This window comes from Equus przewalskii, chromosome 1, assembly GCF_037783145.1.
Source record: "Equus przewalskii isolate Varuska chromosome 1, EquPr2, whole genome shotgun sequence".
In the NCBI taxonomy this organism is placed as follows: Eukaryota; Metazoa; Chordata; class Mammalia; order Perissodactyla; family Equidae; genus Equus; species Equus przewalskii.
Genome location: NC_091831.1, coordinates 136,593,572 through 136,615,311, shown reverse-complemented (window position 1 = coordinate 136,615,311; position 21,740 = coordinate 136,593,572). Strand labels below are relative to the sequence as shown.

General features: G+C 35.0%; 1 protein-coding gene across 9 annotated transcripts in view; it reads left to right on the top strand.

The window, feature by feature from the left end:
* Positions 1–21,740, top strand: part of UNC13C (unc-13 homolog C) — a 585,940-nt gene that overhangs the window by 555,383 nt on the left and 8,817 nt on the right. For all 9 annotated transcript variants that reach the window (XM_070579899.1, XM_070579965.1, XM_070579933.1 and 6 more), the window contains 2 exons: positions 17,111–17,203; positions 18,743–18,902. In XM_070579899.1, the coding sequence (XP_070436000.1) occupies positions 17,111–17,203; positions 18,743–18,902 (253 nt within the window). The remainder of the gene's footprint in view (positions 1–17,110; positions 17,204–18,742; positions 18,903–21,740) is intronic.

Here is a 21,740-nt window from a genome sequence, read left to right as displayed (position 1 = left end):
GGGATATTGTTGAGTGTAATGAGAGATAAATTTGATTATAATTGACAGAGGCAGAATTTCTAAAGCGAAGAGTTACTAAGGGAATTTGGAATTTTCCCTCAAAGCAACAAGAGCCCTTGGTTTTAGGAGGAGAATAGTAATAGGATGGAATTTGCATCTTGGAAAGCTTAGTACTGCTAAGTTTTATAAAATATAGTAGAAGTGTATGAAAGCAAAGTGACTTCTTGGAAGGTGACATAGATATTTAGATATGGTGATAGGGCCTTAAACTAAGAGAGCAGAATGTAGAAGTAGAGATTGAATCAAACAAGCTATGTGAAGAATAATGGAGAAGATTTAGTTATTGGTTAGGATCAACAAATAAGGCAGAGGAAGAGTTCCATGGGGTTTTCATGGATTTCATGGATTTAATGATTTGAAGTTGGACAGTAGGACAAAGAGTGTTATCAGGCTTGGAAATGGGGAAGTTGAGAACTGGAGGAGGTTTCAGAACACCATCAGTTAATTTTAGGATTGGTGAGGTTAAGCTAAGAGGAAAACATCAAGCAAGGATATCCATTAGACAATTAGAATTGGAATTCAGTTGAAAGGTCAGGGTAAGGACTAGAAATATATTTAAAAATTAATAGAATAAAGATGAGAGTTAAAACTATAAAACCAAAAGTATTTCAAAAAAGAGGAGAGAGAGCCAAGAACTGATATTGGGGGATGTCACATAACAGAAAGCTGAAAGAAGAAAGAGGAAGTTACTAGGAAGACAGAGAAGGAGTAAATGAGAGAAGCAGACAGTGAACCAAGAAAGCAGACAGTGAAGGGAGCCAAGAGAGAAGGGACTGCAAGGGGGTAACTAACCATGTCAAGGCCAAGGCCAACCATGTCAAAGCAAATAGGAAGGAACTGGAAAAATATATATATTCAGTTAAAAAAGAGGCCATTGGAGACTCTCAAAATGCCCAGAATTATGCTGTAAGATAAGAAGAGAGGATGAAAAACTCAATGGGAAATAAGTGAGCAAATTCAGATAGTACATTCAAGATATTTGATGATTAAATATGAGAAATAAGATAACATCTAAAGAAGTCAGAAGGTCAAAGCATAGGCTGGTTGAGTTTTTAAAAACATTTCTGAATTACTCTCTGGGAGAGCTTGTAGGAATCCTGAAAGATTCAGCTATTTTTAATCTCTTCAGCAATCTGTTCTGCAAAAATATATGGATACACTGTTTCAAACCTTTATACTCAGGAATTAAAAATTCCCATTTGTTGATAAGTTTTGTGTTTTAGCCAGTATTAAATCTAGCTCTTTTGGAACCAGCCCGGTGGCACAGTGGTTAAGGGCAGACGTTCCGCTTCAGCGGCCTAGGTTTTGCCTATTCAGATCCCGGGTGCTGACATGGCACCGCTTGGCAAGCCATGCTGTGGTAGGTGTCCCACATATAAAGTAGAGGAAGATGGGCACGGATGTTAGCTCAGGGCCAGTCTTCCTCAGCAAAAAGAGCAGGGTTGGCAGTGGATGTTAGCTCACTGATCTTCCTCAAAAAAATAAATAATTAAAAATAACAATAAAATCTACCTTTTTTGACACGTTTTAAAACATTGTTTTAACTAAGTTTGTTTTATTTTGATTATAAAGATAATATGTGCATATTGGAAAAAATAGAAAATGTGAAACAGTATAACAAAGGGAAAGATTACCCACAGAATTATTAAACTTTTGGTATGTTTTCTTGCAATTTTAATTATATTTGTTTTAAATACTTCAGAAGCTTTATATGCAATTATGTATCTTTCACACAGCATTCCAATATAAATGTTTTACATGATATTATAACTCCTTGTCAATTTGTCATGCTTAGATCCAATCACATTGATTTTTCCTAATTTATTCATTTATTCCCAACTACAAAATACGTTTCTCATTTTCAATCAGCATTTTAAATAACATTTACTAACATTTTCCCATGTAAACATTTTCTGTATTTAGAATCACCTTTTGAATAGAATTCATAAATGGAATTACTGAACCCAATGGTCTGGATATCTGTAAAGCATGTATTACTCAAATAGCTTTACAACTAAAAAATTATTCCAATTTCCATTCTCATGAAGAGTGGATTAAAATATTAGATTTTTCCACAAAATCTCTAGCATTAAGTGGTTGTATTTGTTTAAAATATTTGCTAATGTGATAGGTAATACTAATTATCTTATTTAAATAACTGCTATATTAATTTGATTACAAAAAGTTAAACATTTTCAACATTTACGAACTAGTTGAATTTCTCCTTTTGTGAATTATCTGTTTATGACCTTTATTCATTTATTTACTGGTGGCTTAGAATTTATTTTATCAATTTGTGTGATTTCTTTATACTTTAAGGGTGGTAACTATAACTTTTGCAAACATTTTCTCAGTTGATTATTTACATGTGATGTCTTTGACCCACAAATGTTCTCAATGTGTTTCCCTTTGTGATTTATTTCTTTAATTTTAAGTTCAGGAAGTCTTTGCACAGGCAAATATCAAATAAAAATTCATATATGTTTTCTTCCTTTTTCATAGTTTGATTCTTCAATTTTAACTTTTTATCAGAATTTGTTTCTGTGTACGATATATAGTGAGGATGTAGATTAAAGTTTTTATTCAAATCATAAACAATTCTCCCACAAATTATTGAAGAATCCTGCCCTTTCCCATTGATGATTATTTTGGCCACTGATCTCCTAAATATATTAGAATTCTGTTTCTGAATCTTTTATCCTATTCTATCTGACCATGTAGAGACCAATTTAATTATTCTTGCTTAATAAAATGCTTAAATATTTTATAAGAATAATTTTTATTTCTCCATTTTTCAAGTTCTTAGTTACTATTCATTTAATAAGTGTTAATAAGTTCTTAGTTACTTTTAATAAATTCTGCTTTTAGTAAGTTCTTAGTTTCTATTACTAGTATATTTCCAAATGAAATCTGGATTCTGTACAAAAAATTTTAAAAAGCCATTGGAATTCTGATTATAATTGCAGTAAATCTAGTAATAAATACACAAATAAGTAACATCCTAATGTATTTTATCTTAACTTCAGAGATATACTACTTCTTTTATTTTTAATGATTCTTTTATGCCTAAATCAAATTTCATGGTTTTATCACATTTTTAACTAGGTGTATTTCAGGACATATATTTTTTTTCTGCTTTGAGAATGACATGTTGTCATCCAAAATCGTGTAACTATTTGAGTTTTCATCTTTTATCAAGTTAATTCAAGAAAATCTCTTGTTACTTTTTCAATTGTTATGCTAGTTTTTCATATAAGCATATTGTTGCAAAAAAATTAATGTCACCATTTCCAAAGCCATACTATATTTTCCATTTGTTGTTGTTGTTGTTGTTGTTGAGGAAGATTCTCCCTGAGCTAAGTCCATACTGCCATTCCTCCTCTTTTTTTTGGCTTGAGGAAGATTAGCCCTGAGCTAACATCTGTGCCAATCCTCCTCTATTTTTTTGTATGTGGGACACCACCACAGCATAGCTGATGAGTGGAATAGGTCCACGCCTGGGATCCAAACCCACAAACCTGGGTCACCAAAGCAGTGTGAGGAACTTTAACCACTTTGCCATGGGGCTGGGCCCTATATTTTCTATTTTTAAATCATTACCTTTATATAAATTTTCAGACCACTGTATTTATTTTTATTTTGCATAGTCTTATTTTGTTACCAATTTTAAAAGGAAGTTGCTAATGATTCACATGTGGGTATGAGGTTGGTTGCTGGGTTTTTTGTTTTTTCTTTTTGTTTTTTGTAGGAAGATTAGCCTGAGCTAACATCTACCACCAATGCTCCTCTTTTTGCTGAGGAAGATTGCCCCTGAGCTAACATCTGTGCCCATTCCTCTATTTTACATGTGGGATGCCTGCCACAGCATGGCTTGATAAGCAATGCGTAGGTCCACACCCAGGATCCAACGGGCAAACCCTGGACCACTGAAGCAAAGCATGTGAACCCAACCACAATGCCATCAGGCTGGCCCCTGTTCGCTGCTGTTTTTTAAAAAAAAAATTCTTTATCACATTTAGGAACCATTCTCCAAATCTGAGTTATCTAAGTGTTTTCATCATGAATGGGCACTGAAATTTATCAAATGCTTTTTCAGCATTTATGAGAGAATTTTTCAGTGATATTTATTAGGATAATAGTTTAAACCAACCTTTTTCTATTAAGACAAACTGTACTTGGTGAAAGGGTTGCATTTTATCAGTATTTCATTTAGAAATACTGCAATTATATGTATAAATTAGTTTAGCAAGATCTTTTCATACTCTTCATGTTGAGTTCTTATCTCAAGGTTATATACATGTAAAATCAATTAAGGAGATTATTATCTTCTCCTCTGCCCAAAAACAAGAGAATTTTTTAAAAAATCCGTATAAGCAGACAACAATTATTTACATAGAAAGCATAGGCAAATCTATAGAGAAACTATTAGAACTAATAAGAACGTTTGACAAGATTGCTCATTGCAAAATCAACAAACTCAACAGCATGCTCTTACACAATTAATTAGCCAATTAGAATGTGAATTTAAAAATTCCAATTAAAATAGTAATAAAACAACAGGATATCTACAAATAATTTTGGAAAAATATGTGTAAAACTTCTAGGAAAACATTTGAAATTTTCTTAAATGCAAGACATAAATGAATAGCTGAATAAATGGAGAAAAGTCCATGCTCATGGACTATACAACAATGTCATCATAATGCTAATTTCCAAATTAATCTATAAATTCAGTGCAATGCTGATCAAAATCTCAGGAGACATATAAAAATGTCTATTGAAAGCGTGTTGCTATTTTATTGCTATATTTGCTATAGCAAAATATTGGAAACAACGTAAATAATCATTAATAGGGGAATTCATGAATAAATTATCATCTATTCATAAAATGATATCCTATACCATAGTTGAAATGAATGGACTATAGCAACATCCATTAAACCTCTAAAACCATATTGTATGAAATAAAGCATGATGTAGAATCATATTCATGATAATACTATTTATAAATATTTTTAAAACCTATGAAGTAATATGATATTTATAAATATATAATATTTATAGATTGATCAGTAAAGCTATAAAACATTTCAAGGAGTCATAAGTTCTGAATCCATGATAATGGAGAATGGGAACAGGGCGGAGTATTCTTGGGACCTTAACTATTTCTATATTTTATCTCCTTTGTAAAAACTACAAATCAAAATAGAGATGTAGATCATGATAAAACTCTAGGGTTAAACATCCAGTTTATCATTTAAAAGTTATTATCTAAAACCTCACACTTTTAAGCATTATTCTTAACCTTCTTTCAAATTTTGTAACCTTGTGTATTTGGCAAAAATGTACTGAGTACCTCTTATGTTCTAGGCATGGTGTTTGGTACTAATTAATCATTTGTGACCAGGGCAAAGATCTTTTCCTCATGAGCTTATATTTTGGTGGGAAAGACAGACTAAAATCAAACAAATATGTATTACAACATCAGAGAAGCACTACGAAAAAATAAAACAGGGTAAAAACCCCACCCCAAGTTCCTAGCACTGCAGCTGTTTTAACAATAAAAGCAGTTCCCCAGAGGGATTTGGTGGGAAGTGGCCGTTGACTAATTGTTGTGTTGCTCTCCTTGTTTCATTCCTAATCAGATTTAATAATTTTCATGTTTTTCTCTTTCCTTTCATGAAACTTCACATAGTGTAAAAACCTCAGGTGAACTTCAGATCTATTTTTGTACACTTTCTCTATAATTTTAAATTTTTCTTCCCAAGGTTTGTCTTTTTATTCTTCTCTCATTACTGCTAGTGTCTTGCCATTTTATTCTAACACAAGATTGAGTAGAACTTCTGCCATAGCTAATACCCACAACCCCAAGCTTCCAAAACCTCTGTAATTAAGGGAGTGTGATAAGAATCCTGAGCTGCTACAAAGCAAATTTTACACTCCATAATCATCTATTCACAGAATTGTTTTTAACTATTTGAATCCACAATTTTCCTGCAAAGATGGTAACTTGCCTATGTAGCTGTTATGTTATAAGAGAGAATACATCTGTGCAGTGGAAGCCAGACATAGATCAATACCCATTTAGTTTGTTAAGGAAAATCTCCATTGCATATGCCCATAATTTCACTATTTCACCCATAATTTCATTACTTTACCACTGATTCACTTACACAATATTCCAACATTAGAGCTGAGAGAACAAACCTTTCAAAGTTACTTTCCCATTAAAGAGTTCATCCCTTCTTAACATCTGCCTTCCTGTTCAATCCACACATCATTCAAATTTCTGTTCTTGCACTTCTTTTATGGAGCTCCTTAATCATACCAGGCACAAAGATAGTCACTGGGAGTATAAAACTAAGTAAGACCATGCCTGCCCTCACCAACTCAAGTGTAAAAGGAGAAATAATATGCATCTGATGTCCACCTAATAGTTACAATAAAATATATTCTCATATTTAAATGGTGCCAGTGCACACTGCCATGCTTTTTACAACATAACTTCTGCAGTCTTAGGTTCTTTTGGTTTAAATATGTCTCTCTGGTTGAGTTGTCTTCTCTGGAAAGATGTGTGTGTGTGTGCCTGTATTATAAATTTTCTTAACTCTTGAATTTTTAAAAATTACTTTGGGTTTTATTCTCACATGAGAAACAATTTGACTGGATTTAAACTTCTAGGATCATGGACTCTCTCCCTTATAACTTTGTAGGCATTGCTCCTTTTCCTTCTGAATTTTATTTTGTGAGGAAAAATAAAGGCCCTCTGAAATTTGAAATTCTCTCCCTTTTACCCTTGGATGTATTTCTTCTTCCTTCTCCTTCTTCTTTTCTTCTCCTCTTTTTCACTTAGCTATACATGGGTATAGTCTGTGATTTATTAATTTTTCTGAAACAAATTGAACTCTTTAAAAATTCAGGACTCTTTTTAGCTAAAGAAATTTGCTATTATTATTATAATTATTAGATTATGGCTCCATTTTTTATTCTGGTTTCCTCAGGAACATAGTTTCCAGAGATGGGACTCTCCTGAGTCCTTGAGATATCATTGCCCTTTTCTTGTGCTGTAGAATTTTTTTTCAGAAACCCCTCATTGAGTTTTATATGTTTATTCATGCTCACGTAAATCTATTTAAATAATACACTCAGGTAAACTGGATTACTCTAAGCCACTTGTCAACAATCTTTGGTCACTGATAGATCCAACCATTTGAAGCTAGGGGTGCATAGCCCCAGGCCTAACTCTACTCATCTGAACCAGCTCAGTTCCCACTACTACATTTATTGACTTCAACGACTACCAAGACAAAAAGACATGTCCTAAAGCTTTCATCCCTCAAAACGCATCATGCCCTAGTCTCTTCCTGCCAATAATGATGTACCTGGTGTGGCTACCCCCTGCCTTTTGGAAGTAATCTTTCTCATCTTTTTCTCCCCTAGGTAGTAGTGTTTACTGGTAATCATGGTGCATGAACAGATTTTGGAAGAGAGATGCAGACAAGTCAGGGGAAATAGATAGTGACTGACTACATTATAAATAGTTCTCAGGCATTAGTCAGGGCTGAAACTTTAGTTTTCTGATTTTTTCCACTTCTGAGTTTCCAAGCATAAAAAACAGCAGTGATTGACCATATCCACATCTTATATACTTCCAAAATTCTACTATTCTTTGACAGTCTGTCCCATTGTGTGGATTCCAAAAGACCGTTTGAGACAAACTAGTCTGTCAGTGGAAAGAGGCCTTACTGAAAATAAGACCTAACACTGATACTGCCCAGCTATGGGAACTTGTTGACACTTAGCCTCAACTTCTTTGTCTCTAAAACAAAGAGATTAGACCAAATAGTTTCCAAGGTCCCCTCTAGTTCTGACATTCTTTAATTCTAAAAACTATGTATATTTTTCAATCCTAAAATATTTCAAGTTAGGATAACTGAACTTTCCAAAACAGTTCTAAAAGGATATCCAACTAGTGTAGGGACTTACTTCAAGGATTTGACACTTATCTTGAATCTTGATCACTGATTAATTTTTCATCAACACACTTCAGCATGCTATAGCCATGGAAACTTACTGATATAAAGCAGCAATATAAGATGAGTCAATCAGTTTTAAGTGTAAGGATAAGGCACAGAAAGACGTGAAACCAGAGTCCCAGGAGGCAAAATTAATTTAAATATACATTTGAGTGATTACTGTGGAGTTTAATATAAAAAATTACAAATGCAAACTAAATGTTATCACACACAAAAAAAGTAATCTTAAGATATATAAGTATTTTCTGTCTATGTAGTATGTTTTTTGTCTTCGATTTTATATCCTCTTCTGCCTTTTAGTTCAGCAAGATTTTAAACGCCATAAAAAAGACACCAAGACTGAGTTTGCTTTTTTCTCTGTGATGTAAGAAAGATGTGGGGAGAGGGAAAGAAAGGGTAGAAGAGAAGTTATTCAAAGAACATCACAGCATGTGAGAGATCTGAGGTCAAATCTCAGCTTTTTCCACTTAGTGACTTTGGCAAGTAACTACCATCTGGGCCCCAGTTTCCCCATCTATAAATTGTACACAACATGCTTATCAGATCTCAAAGCAACATCTTATACCTAAAGCATTTAGCACAATGTTTTGCACCCATAAGTAGTCAAAAATTGTAGCCGTTATTATTATTACCATGAATACTTCATGTATTAAACAACCTACAGTTAATGAGCAAAGAATGAGGAAGAGACAGGAGGAAAGCACAAGAAGGGATAAGAGGAAGAAAGGGGTTTAAGTCAAGCCACTTCCTGGTTTATTCAACCCCCACCATCTTTGATGATGGCTAACAACTTAGAGAACTGAATAGGGGTAGGTTACTCCCACCTGGAGTCCTAGATCTGAAAGTGGGAGGAGCTGTAGGGCAGGTGGACTCTGATATTGAACTGTGATGTGGGCAGAGGGATCATCCATCATGAATTCTCTACACCCTTCCTTTGTGAGTTTCAGCAAAGGTCCATGGGGACAAATTCAAACCCTTTTGTCAGGGGTTAAGCAGTTTGGCTAACTTGTAAGGATCACTAGAGAGGGTATGATATTTTTCATCTTACATTTTACAGGATGCTACTTGAAGACTTGGGGGTGATTATCAGTTTAAAACGTTACATGAATAATCATTACTAAATGTTTATAAGATTATTCATTCCCTCACAGAATGTACTAAAGTTATGTTGGGTGAAAGACTAACTCTATTAGGGTGCTTATATAATACTGTATCATAATCTGATAGTAATCAAGTTCTTTTATCCTCAAAAGTTGCTTTTCTGAAAAGGACATCAAATAACACAATCAGTTCTTTCATCCTCCTGCCCTTTGCCATTGTTTACTCATATGAGCGCTACTCATTCCTGGACTGGAAAGTTTGGTACTCATGACCCAATAATGTTGGTGACAAAGGACACATTCTAGACACCCAGATGTTGATTTGAGGCACAATAGTCTAATTTCCATGGATTTAGAATAGACAAGATTATGTAACAGCCATAGCCTCTGATTAAATTTTTAAGTGCTCATAAAAGTTGTTAAATAAATTAATAAAAAGCACCATATTAGATTATTTTCATATTTCGTTCTATGGGAAATGGAAATCGCTTACATGTTGGTTTTTTTTCTCTTTTTGGAAAATAACTGCCTGGTTGATAGATAGTTTCTTAAACTTGAAAATGCTTTTGCTCAATTCCATGTTTATCCTGGGATAGGCAATTGACAGATTTCATTACGCACCAAGGCTGCAGAATCAGATTCAACGCTGTAGTCAAGCAAACCCACCAAATGGGAGGAAAAATGTGTGGTACAACATAACACACACATAACTCACATCTGACTGAATTAAGTAGCTTCTATACCTTCTGCATCTGCAAAAAATATTAAATGAATCAATTCAAATATATGTACAGACAGTCCTCACTTCGCATAGTAAAGCAAGACCGTAAAAATAACTGCAAACTGAAACTGCAAAGCAATCTTGCTAATTAATGGGAAAAATTATGATTCTACCTTCATTTTTAAAAATATTTCGTCAAAAGAAAGAAACAAGTACTAACTTTTTTACTGTTATAAATGTATAGGGAAATGAAAAAATAGTAAAACATTTCTTTAATACACTGTAATTGGAAACCTTAGAATCATTGAGAATTAAAGTGTTTCATTTGTTTTTACAATCTTATCAAGAGTAGTTTGATCAGTGCTTGCCTTTATGTTCTCATCATATAACTATAAAGAGTGAACATCTTTTCTATGTCTTGGTGGATTGTAATACTCCTTCCAAAGTTTGGATCAATTACTGATAATTTATCCTTTCTCCTTTCAACGTTATAACATATCTCAGAGTTCCTTTAAGGTGAAGTTTTTCTCCAATGTCACTTCCACTAGGACATATTCATCTTCTTCCTCATTTATGCCAATAAGTTCACCTTCACTAAGTTCCTTGGCTGCTTCTCTAGAGTCTCTCCATTGGCAGCGGTGTCAATATTCCCAGGGTCAGTAATTTTTCTATTAACTCATTTACATTCCATGCAAATTTCACTCCAGCATTTATCACTTTGTTTCTTTGCTACACTTTCATCTTTGCTGGCCAATTCCCACTTTTGATTATGCATATTTGAAAGACATCACATGGGTGTATCACTGGGAAACAAAGTGGCAACACACCTACACACTTTGCTGTGTGTGAACTGAACAGATGCACAGTGACCAACCATCAACAGACTTTGCAAGAAGTGATGTGATTGGTCCTTGATGATGACACATACCTGTTATTTAGTGATTCGATCTGTGATTTGTGGACTAAAAATCTAGCAGGAAAGTTTGTACTTTATGCAATGATACACACTTAATATACTAAGATAACTGAAATTTGAATGTGTCGTTGGGAGACAGGTGTTATTTAACTAAACCACGGGAACCAAAATTCAGGCATATTGACACTGTGCAAAGTGAAGACTACTTGCATGTTTAATCAATGAATAAATATATATTGGTCATTGAATATATATCAAAAGAATATTTGTAAGTTTATTATATGAATGAGAGATAAGTGTGGATTACTAATATTAGTAGAGGTTTCCCATCATTATGGAATGTAGTTAAGAAGAAAAAATCTGCATACTTAACTACAATAGGAGGGATAACAAGAGCTCTAAGGAGTGATGAACAATGGGCCATGAAAACATAAACCTGGAGTTCTAAAATGACAATTAAGAATAGCATGACTATGAGGCAAAAATTGCAATAATGATAAACCCTTTTAAATCAATTGCTTCTACTCATAATTGTCAGAAAACTATTATGTTCCTAGTTCCACTCTTCTAGGGTTGTGCCGCATTAAGCAGTCAGTTCTCAAGACTACATTTGACTTGATTGAGCAGTAAATTTCACAATTGGTGCTAGAAAAGGAAATGTGTATTTTGAGAGTTTAGTAAATGTTTCTACCCAGGATGTTTCACAGAAGTGTTCAGGCACTGCTGACTATATAAGTATGATTTTTAATGTGTGTTTTTTCCTCCAATGAAACCCTCCATATCTCTAGAAAATACACAAACACATGCAGAGCTAGGATGTACAAGTGGAAGACTATAGAAAAACAATTTGGAAAAGGGTAAAACTTGTATTTATATATTTAAAGAACACCCTTTAAAAGGTTTTAGGCACATTTCTCTAGCTGTTGGTTGTTTTAAAAGAGCATAAATCTTTTCCTGCATAACTAAGAGCACCAAAGAGAAATTGTTCTCCTAATTAGAATTTTCTATTTCCTACCATAGAAATCTCTCAAATCCTAACACCACAATTAAAGTCTTTAAATTACCTTGGTGATTAGAAACTCACACGAAAAAATGACACCTCCTCGTGAGTGCTTTGATGGAAGGCTCTTCTCATTTACAAATATGTTAAATCAATAACTTGCCTATCATTTCTTCATGTTTACTATGGGCAGAAACCAGCCATTGCTACATTACTGCATATAATAGCACATATAAGACCACCCCTAAAAGTCTTAACCACAAATCTGGGAACTGAGCAGGCTCTGATTTTAGAACAAAAACAAAGACAAATATACAGCTTGAATGCATTTTCAGTGTTGCTGAGAGGCCTTTTCTCATTAAAGGTGATTTCAACAGTAGTTAAATATACAAACTAACAAAAAAATCTTTATTAATCAAGAAAACTCATTTCACTGAATTCTTGCTTAATCAAAGGTTTTGCACCATAGAGGGAGGAGTTTTTCCTATTAGACACGTGCGGACTCTTAAAAACCTGCCATCGTTATTGTACTCAACCCAGAAAGTCTTAGTGGAGAAAGAAGGAATTCCAAAGTTGTTGGGAAAAACTCCAGTCACTCTGGAGTTTTCTTCTTGCAGTCTTTCATTTGGATAACATAATATCCGTAGATTTTTTCCATAATTTTTATATGTGGGCATTATGCGTGAATCTTCAAGAGATTTAGTAACTTTGAAACACTCTTAAGAATTGAATCATTATCATAATAAACTTGGATCCACTTACTAGACAGCTGTTGCTAGACAGCAAGGCACATAATATTCTTTTTTTTTCTTTTTGAGGAAGATTAGTACTGAGCTAACATCTGCTGCCAATCCTCCTCTTTTTGCTGAGGAAGACTGTACTTTATGTGTGGGATGCCTGTCACAGCATGGCTTGACAAGCAGTGTGTAGGTTCGCACTGGGGATCTGAACCGGCAAACCCTGGGCCGCCTAAGTGGAACGTGTGAACTTAACCACTGCACCACTGGGTCAGCCCCTACATTTTTTTTAAATTATCTCTTTTTAGTCTCACCATAATACTACCAGGAAGGTGGTTTTATCCCCACTTTATAAATAAGGAAATGAAAGTTCATAGAATTTTAATTAACTATTAATGAGTGACTGAGACCAGATTCATAATCAGGGAAGTCTGATTCCATCGTCCAGGGTTTTTGCACTATGTCATAGTATTTGAGGAAATCAAGAATATAATTACAGATTATTTATAGAATAACAAAAATCAAAGAATTTTATAGCAGAGGTATTTGGACAGGGTTCCACAGGACAACGGAGTAAGGATGTTGCAAATATGTAGTTTGTCTTGATGAAAACATGAAAGTTTAGGAGAATTAGGGTCAAGAGAACAGCATGGACCACCAGGGCAGATGAAGCAAAGGTGACCAAAGCATCCTAGTGAAGGGCTGGGTTTTCGCCTTGATTCATGGTATAATGAGATGCAAGTATGAGGCTTTCCAAAAGAGAATGGGGTGATGAGAATGATCCATCTTTTAACAGATGAAATCTTTTCAAAAAATAAATCTGACTGTGCCACTCATGGACAAAAACTTAAGAGACTTCTCAGCAGCTGTAGGATAATGTGTAAAGACTTTTAAATGTCATTCAAAGTACCAACATTTTTTCTAATGTTTCCTCTTGCTACTCTGTGTATGTTCTATCCATACTGAAATAATTGCAATTTCGAGGACACACTATTCTGTTTTATGCATCCACATGTGCACACATACAGAAAAGCCTCCCTAAGCATTTTCTCCTCTGAGAAATCCATAATGATAAGCATTGCTAAGTAGAGAGTGTCCATATTTTAAGCCCTCCCACCCCCAAATTGTCTCAATATTCCACAAAACCTAAGAGTATTAGGAAACTACTAGAAGCATATCCATTAAAGTTATGAGCAAATCAAAAACAGTAACTTGATTAATCAAGGTTCTAGAAGGACTCAGATGGCACACCCAAATTAAGAGTATTTAAGGAGGATTTAATAAAGGAACTATGTACAAAGGTACGGGCAGGATATAAGAAAACCATAAGGAACTAACCACCTTGCAGCAAAAGTAACAAGGGCGAGGGGGACGAAGTTACTGGAGCCACGAGAGAGACTGTCACCTAGTAAAGGCTACTTGAAGAAGTTATGATTTTTGGTTAAAGAATTCAGCCAGCAAAAGGTGACCCCACAGGAAGGAGACTAAACAAATAAATATCTGACCTGCCTCTCCTCTTTCCTTCCTATCTCTTGCCAAGACTTTCCTTTGGCCAAACACAACTAGATACTAAAGTATAGAAGTTACCACTGAAATTGTGCATACAGATCAGTCTCTGAGGGCAGAGGGCAGAGTGGAGAAGGGTAGAATGTGAATTTGGAGAGCCAAGTGGAGGATAACAAGCACATCTACTTTTAAACCTATCATATAGTATTAGAAGTATAAGCCAATAAAATTAGCCAAAGCAAACAATAAGCGGTATAGAAACTGGGAAAAAAAGTTAAATGTTTCATTGATTGAAGATAATATGATTGTATACCTGCAAAACTCAAAAGGATCAAGTGAAAATCTTTGATTAAAAAATTCAGTCAGTTGGCTGGATAAGAAAATTAATGTGCAAAAATCACTAGCCTTCCTATTATACAACATAATGGAAGAAATTGTTTCATTTAAAATAGGATATAATACACAGGAATAAACTTTTTAAAATGTGCAATATTCACTTAAAAATATAAAACATAGTTGAAGTACACAAAAGGATATTTGAACAATGGAAAGATATACTCTATTCTTGAATAGGAAGACATATCATAAGGATATCACAAATTGAGGGATAATATGAAACTATTTTATTTTTTGCAAAAAATGTTATGAACTTCTCTTGTGAGACCCACTTTTTACTGCATAGACACCTTCCTTACTGATATCACAGCCGAGGTCCACACTATAGTAGTTATTTTCACTATTAGAAAGTTATTCAGGGTTTTAAGACCTCTGCCTGCTCACATTAAAGCTTTAATCCCTTATTGGATTCAAAGCTCTCCTCTCTTCACAAGCAGGCAAATGTAACATTAGCATTAGGAGGAGGAGGAGGAGGAGAAGGCATGGGTTTCTCTCCTGTGTACTCTTTCTCTTCCTCCTGGTAGTAGTTTCCCTGGTGTTGAGGAGATAGGAAAGAGAGGAAAAAGATAACTTTATTAAACTTCACTGGTGAGGACTAGTGGTCATTATCTATTTGATTAGTGTTAAGCGCTGCTCTAGTTCATTGTCTTTGAGGAAGTAAAAGCTTGATAGAGCTGGCTGGTATGAGACTCATTTCCAAATATCTCCCTGGGGGCATTGATGGACTCTTCCAAGGCTGAAGACTTGGTCACTTATTCCTGCTGCACCTCACCTGGTACCAGCATGCCACAGCCCTCTGAGGTGCTTTTCCTTTTTGCCCCATCTGTGATAATGCCTGACAAGACCAAAGCCCATGATCCTGTCTTCCCTCTCTTGTCCCCAATTCTGGCACTTCAAGTCCATTCAGGAACCATCTCCCATACTTGTTAGCAACCATGAATTTAAAGAACTGGTCCTGGCACACTCTGCGGCTGATTGTTCCTCACTTGGCCATGCTCAGGTCATGCTGTCTGCTAAGTAGACAAGCAATCCAGAAATGAAATGCCTGTCTTGCTGACACTCCCAGAGTTTAGGAGTGTTTCTCTTGGAGTTTTCTTCCCTTCACCTGAGGAAAAGGAAACATTTCCCCTCTTCCCTTCCCATGGAACAATGACTAGCCCCTTTGCTAATGCCCAAAGTGATCACATTCTATCTTTTAATCCTGTTATTATCAGATGACTGGGGTAGGGGGAGAGGGGTCATTGTGGAGAACTGGCTCGACAGCAGGTCCTGTTGAGAGGTTCTGGCCCAAATCCAGTGATTCTCTGAGGTTAGAAATTGAAAGTTTCTTAAAATCTTTTTTTTTCAGCTTTGGTCATTAGCCATTTATTTGACAAAATAAGATTCTTGTTAATTTTACATGCTGTATATGAGAGTGTTAACTGTTAAAATCTCTATGGGCAAAATTAAAATTTCACCTACCTTTGACAAATAAATTTCACTTCTAAAGCTTATACTAGAAAGAGATTTGTAAATATGAAAAATAATTATTCATTATAGTTTGTAATAGCAAGGGATTGAAAACAACCAAAATATGGTTAAATAAATTATGGTATATTCAGATAATGGAATAAAGGCTAAACATTATTTTAAGTGCTTTAAATAGTTTAATCTTTCAAATATTTGTAAACAGCTCAGTGATTCATTTTCAAGCAAGTACTCATTGAACATTTACTTTGTAGTTAATGCTGTGATATTCCAGGGTATATTAAAGAATGAGGGGTAGCATTATACATGCCGAAATAAAATTATCTCCATTATATGTTTTTAGGTGAAAAGGTAAAGGATAGCACATGTGCTTCTATTTGTGGAAAAAATTTATATGTTAATAAACGATATGTTGATAAATGTGTATATAGTGAGAGGTCGGTGATATTATCCTCATTTTACAAAGGAGAAAACTGAGACTTGAGAATAGAGCAAATTCTGATCACAGAACCAGTAGTGGCATAACTATGATTTGAATTCAAGTTTATCTGACCCCAAATCACAGGCACTTTCCAATACAACATGTTTGACCCTTGACTAACACTTACCAAGGTAGAACTGACTACTCTTTTTTATGCCATCACTAGGCCTTGAAAATATACCTATTATAGAACTTATCCCACTATATTACAGCAATATGTTTATGTGTTGGTCTCTCCTGGCCAACTGTGGGCTTCATGAGGGCAGATGCTCTATAGAGCCATCTTTGTGTCCCCCGTGCTCTGGTATGGAACATTGTAGAAAAGCTCTTAACAAAGAATTGAAAAGCAATGACATATTTTTGTATGTAAACAATGATACAGCTTTGTTAAGTGTCCAGTAAGACAACTACTAGTTCTTCTAACAATAATAATACTAAGAGGGTATCTTATATATTTGAGGACCATATGAAATTTTAGCTCAATGGGTTAAATGTGATTTTTACCCAAGCCTCAAACTGGCATAGCAAATTTACTTTAGTGAACATTTATCAATACTTATCATGTGCTAATAACAAAAAGAACTATTCATGTCCATGAAAATACTTTAAAGTCCCTTATGCTGAGAATGTAGATGTCCATTACTAAGCAGTCTGAAAGTTCAGGCCAGTAAACTTCTGCTTATTTTGCAGGTCGCTCCTCCAAAGATTCAGTGGGTCAGATATCTGTTCATGTGGACATCACCCCCACCCCAGGAACTGGAGAGCATAAAGTCACTGTAAAAGGTATATTTCAGGTCCAGATAGATCAAACAGCTTATTAGACTATGACCTCTGCAATAATATTGAAAACGTAATTTTATTCTTAGATTTCTGTTCTTAAAAATGCATATTAAATGATTTTAGGGCATGCTCAAATTTCTTCATGAAACCAGAACTTGTGTTTCAAAGCTGAAAAAATCAGTGGCACAGATATTTAGCCTTTATTATTTGAAATGTCAAAATGGTTTAAATACATTGGTGATTACATATCAACCTGTACACATTGAACATTTTCTCTGTGGTTGATGCTATGGTGTACATTGAACTTTAGTGCTGTGGTTGGCTCCATAATTTGTCAATCAAATTTTAGATGTTAAGTCAGTATGTTCTTACTATTCACATAATCTACCTCCTTCATTTTCTATGTGATCGTCAACAACTGGCTTGATTTTTTTTTTTGTAATAAGTGGTTCAAGCTATTGGTTGCATATTGTAAAAACGTAATTTGAATGCAGGAGACATTTCAAAGGTGAAATTTAATGGTTAAAATTTTGCCTAATAGAAAAATATTCTATTTTTATATTATTATAGATTTAGTCACTTTAATCAAAACTATGTCCTTCTAATATATTTTAAAATTTCATTATCTAAGGTATCTTTGTATTGTAAAAGTAACACTTCTATAGTCTATAATAACATTGTGTACAGTATCAGTAAGCATGCAGATAAGTGGGCATGCCTATACATGCCAGTGTCCTTAAATATTTTTGAAAAATATTTTACCACTATATATCAAATGCCCAAAGTTTTATGAACCTTTTGCATGAGCAGTTTTAGTTACAAGACATTTCCTTAAGGATATCATCACCAAAAAATGGGAAAAGGTATACATACGAGAATATACATTTAAGAATTTTTTATGATGCCTGAAATTAGGAAACAGCCATAATGTTTAAAAATAAGTGATTGGTTAAATATAAGATGGTATATCGATATAGTGAAATACCTGCAGTTGGAAAATATATAATGAATTAGAAAGATATCCATGATGGACTTAAAACATAAAGCTACTTAAAGAGTGCAATGCATTATGATCCCATTTTATGTATAAAGTAATTAAATATTGAAAACATACACACCAAATATTAACAGTCATTTCCTCTGAGTGATAAAGTTAGAGACTTTTATTTTAATCTATTTTCTATTTTCTAAATATTTCGTGATGAACATATCTTAATTTTTAATATGAAAATTATCATGTTTTAACTAATTTTCATTAGTAATGAATGTCATTTCAATTACAGTTAACTTTTTGCCACACCAATGCCACACAACTTAGAGCTAAATGCCCCATCAAGTGTGCATTCCAGAGAGTAAATTATTTTTTCTTCAAGGATACATTCTTGTCAATGGGATTAGAGTGCTATCAAATGCAACTTATGGCTTCACACATCATTTTTAAAAATAAAAAGTCACTCTCTGGACTAAAGGGAGAGGCTAAGATTCCACATATTTGTTTGCTAACACTTCGCATTCCTTTCCTTTTTCCTTTTTGTTTTTTAGTGATTGCTATTAATGACCTAAACTGGCAGACCACCGCAATGTTTCGCCCCTTTGTGGAAGTTTGTATACTGGGACCCAACCTTGGAGACAAGAAGAGAAAACAAGGCACAAAGACAAAAAGCAACACGTGGTCACCAAAGTACAATGAAACATTTCAGTTGTAAGTCATGACCCAACTCATTTATTCAACCAGGCAATGCCCATAGTACAGCTAAACTTATTGAGGGATTCAGGATAGAAATGGCACCAGGCTTTGCTAAGGAAAGCAAAACCTATAGGTTTCAGTATTCCTGTTGATCACTGATCCAAGGCAAATGAAGAAGACTATGTTTTTAGTTCCCTTCCATTCACTCAGTATCTGTTCAATGCCTGCCATGTAACAGGAAATATTATACGCATTGGGTATATATAATAGGAGATCTCTGCTCTCTAGAGATGAGGAACATATGACAAACAAAATCACACATAAACAAAGTTTATCATATGATAGTGAGTACTATGCAGAGAATTAAAACAGAGTGATGTAAGAGAGGGATTGGTCAGCTGCTTAGATTGGGTCTTCAGGGGCACCTTTCTCAGCACGTGACTTTTAAATTTAAACCTGAGAAAATAAATAACCAGTCTCGCAAGGAAGAAGGTTGAGAGCATTTCAGGCCAAGCAAAATTGCTAGTGCAAGGACTCTAAGGCAGGAGCATGTCTGGCATATTTAAGAAACAGTATATAGTGGGCAAGGGAGTGAGATGAAATGAGTTTGCATAGGTGTTCAGGGTATAGGTACCCATGACAGAGGGCTTCACAGTCAGGGTAAAGGAGAGTAAGTTACAGTCTAAGTTCAATAGGAAGCCTTGAAGGATTTTCAGATGAGGGGATGAACAATCTGACTTGTATCTTTAAATTATTAATCTGTTTGCTTTAGAGAGAAATAATTAGAGGGAAGCAAGACCAAACATGTAAAGACAAGTTAAAAGACTATTGCAATAGTCCAGGCAAGAGGTAATAGTGACTGACCAGATGGTAATAGGGAAATAGAAGTAAGGAGTAGAGAGATAGAAAGAAGTGGAAAGACTCTGAATATGTATTGGAAATAGACTCTACAGGCATACCAGAGATACTGCAGGTTCGGTTTCAAACCACTACAATAAAGCAAATATCACAATAAAGTGAGTCACATGAATTTTTTTGTTTCCAGTGCATATAAAAGCTATGTTTACATTATACTATAGTCTATTAAGTGTACACTAGCATTATGTCTAAAAAACAATGTACACACCTTAATTTAAAAATACTTTATTGCCAAAAAAATGCTGACCATCATCTAAGACTTCAGTGAATCATAATCTTTTTGCTGGTAGAGGGTCTTGTAAAAAACACAATATCCATGAAGTGCAATAAAGCAAAGCACAATAAAACAAGGTATTCCTGTATAGAAATTGCAGTGGATTGAAGGCAGAACACAGAAGAAAGAATGTGTAAGTCAGGTTCCTGAGAACACTCAATTCAAAGATGTGAGAATAGATGGACTACAAGCAATAGTGATGTAACCTGGAGCTAGAAGTAGCCATAGGATTACCCCTACTGAGCCTGAAGGAAGGAGAGGAAGAGCTATTTCTAAAATTGGGAAAACAAAAATTTCATGTGTAGTCAGCCACCTTAAAAGGAGCAGTGGCCAAAGAGCTTGCCTGCAGACTCACTAACCCTGGGACCCAGTGCAAAAGTAGTAGTTTAAAAATAGCCTAGTCCATATGTGAATAACATTCAATTGCTAACCTTAAAGCATCTGCCAGAGGGGTAGAATCCTATTGGGATTCTCTCCAGGTACAAAGTCACTGGCAGACCCATTTTTATTTCTTCCCTCTACCTTGCTAAAGCTGGTGCTAGCAGGCACCATTTTTGCACTCTCACTCTAACCTTCTAGTGGTAGTAGGCAAGTGCCCCACCTACCTGCATCACACCCCCAGCCCCACCAAAAGCAGCAGGGATGCAACCCCCTAGCACTGCTTCCCACAGCCCCACCACAGGCAGTGGGCAAGCACCCCACCCCACCCCACCATGCAACTTCCAATGTCCCTGCCAGAGCCAGTGGGCATATGCCACCTACACAGGGGATGCCCCTTGAGTGCCAGGCTCTGGTGGCCAGGAAGTATTGCATTTCTGGACCCCATGGGTCAGAAACAATTGGAGGGACAGTTCAAGAGACAAGCAAGAACTCAGGAAAGGATAAGGTTCATCTTCTATATAGGGCTACTCCTTCAAGACTTGGAGAGATAGCTGTTTCACCTAATATATAGAAACAGAGAGTCAAGCAAAATTAGGACATGGAGGAATATGTTCCAAACTAAAAAACAAGATAAACACCTGAAAAAAAAAAAACCTTACTTAATGAAGTGGAGATAATTTACTTCATAAAAAATTGAAAGTAATGGTCATACGGATGCTTAGTGAACTTGGGAGAAAAATGAATGAACATAGTGAGAACTTCAAAAAGGAAACAGAAAATATAAGAAAGTACCAAACAGAAGTCACAGAGCTGAAGAATACCTAAACCAAAAAATACACTAGAGTGGTTCAACAGCAGACAAGATGAAACGAAAGAAAGAATCAGTGAGCTGGAAGACAGGGCAGTGGAACTTACCAAAACAGAACAGCAAAAAGAAAAAACAATTTTAAAAAGTGAAGATAGCTTAAGGAAACTTTGGGACAACATCAAGTGAAATGACATTCACATTATGGGGCTCCTAGAAGGAGCAGAGAGAAAGGAGCAGAAAACTTATTTGAAAAAATAATGGCTGAAAACTTCCCTAACCTGAGGAAGAAAATAAGCATCTAGATCCAGGAAGCTAAGAAAGTTCCAAACAAGATAAACTCAAAGATATCCACACCAAGATACACTGTAATTAAAATCTCAAAAGTTAAAGAAAAAGAGAGAATCTTAAAAGCAGCAAGAGGAAAACAACTTGTTACATACAGGGGAACCCATAAGAAATTATCAGCAGATTT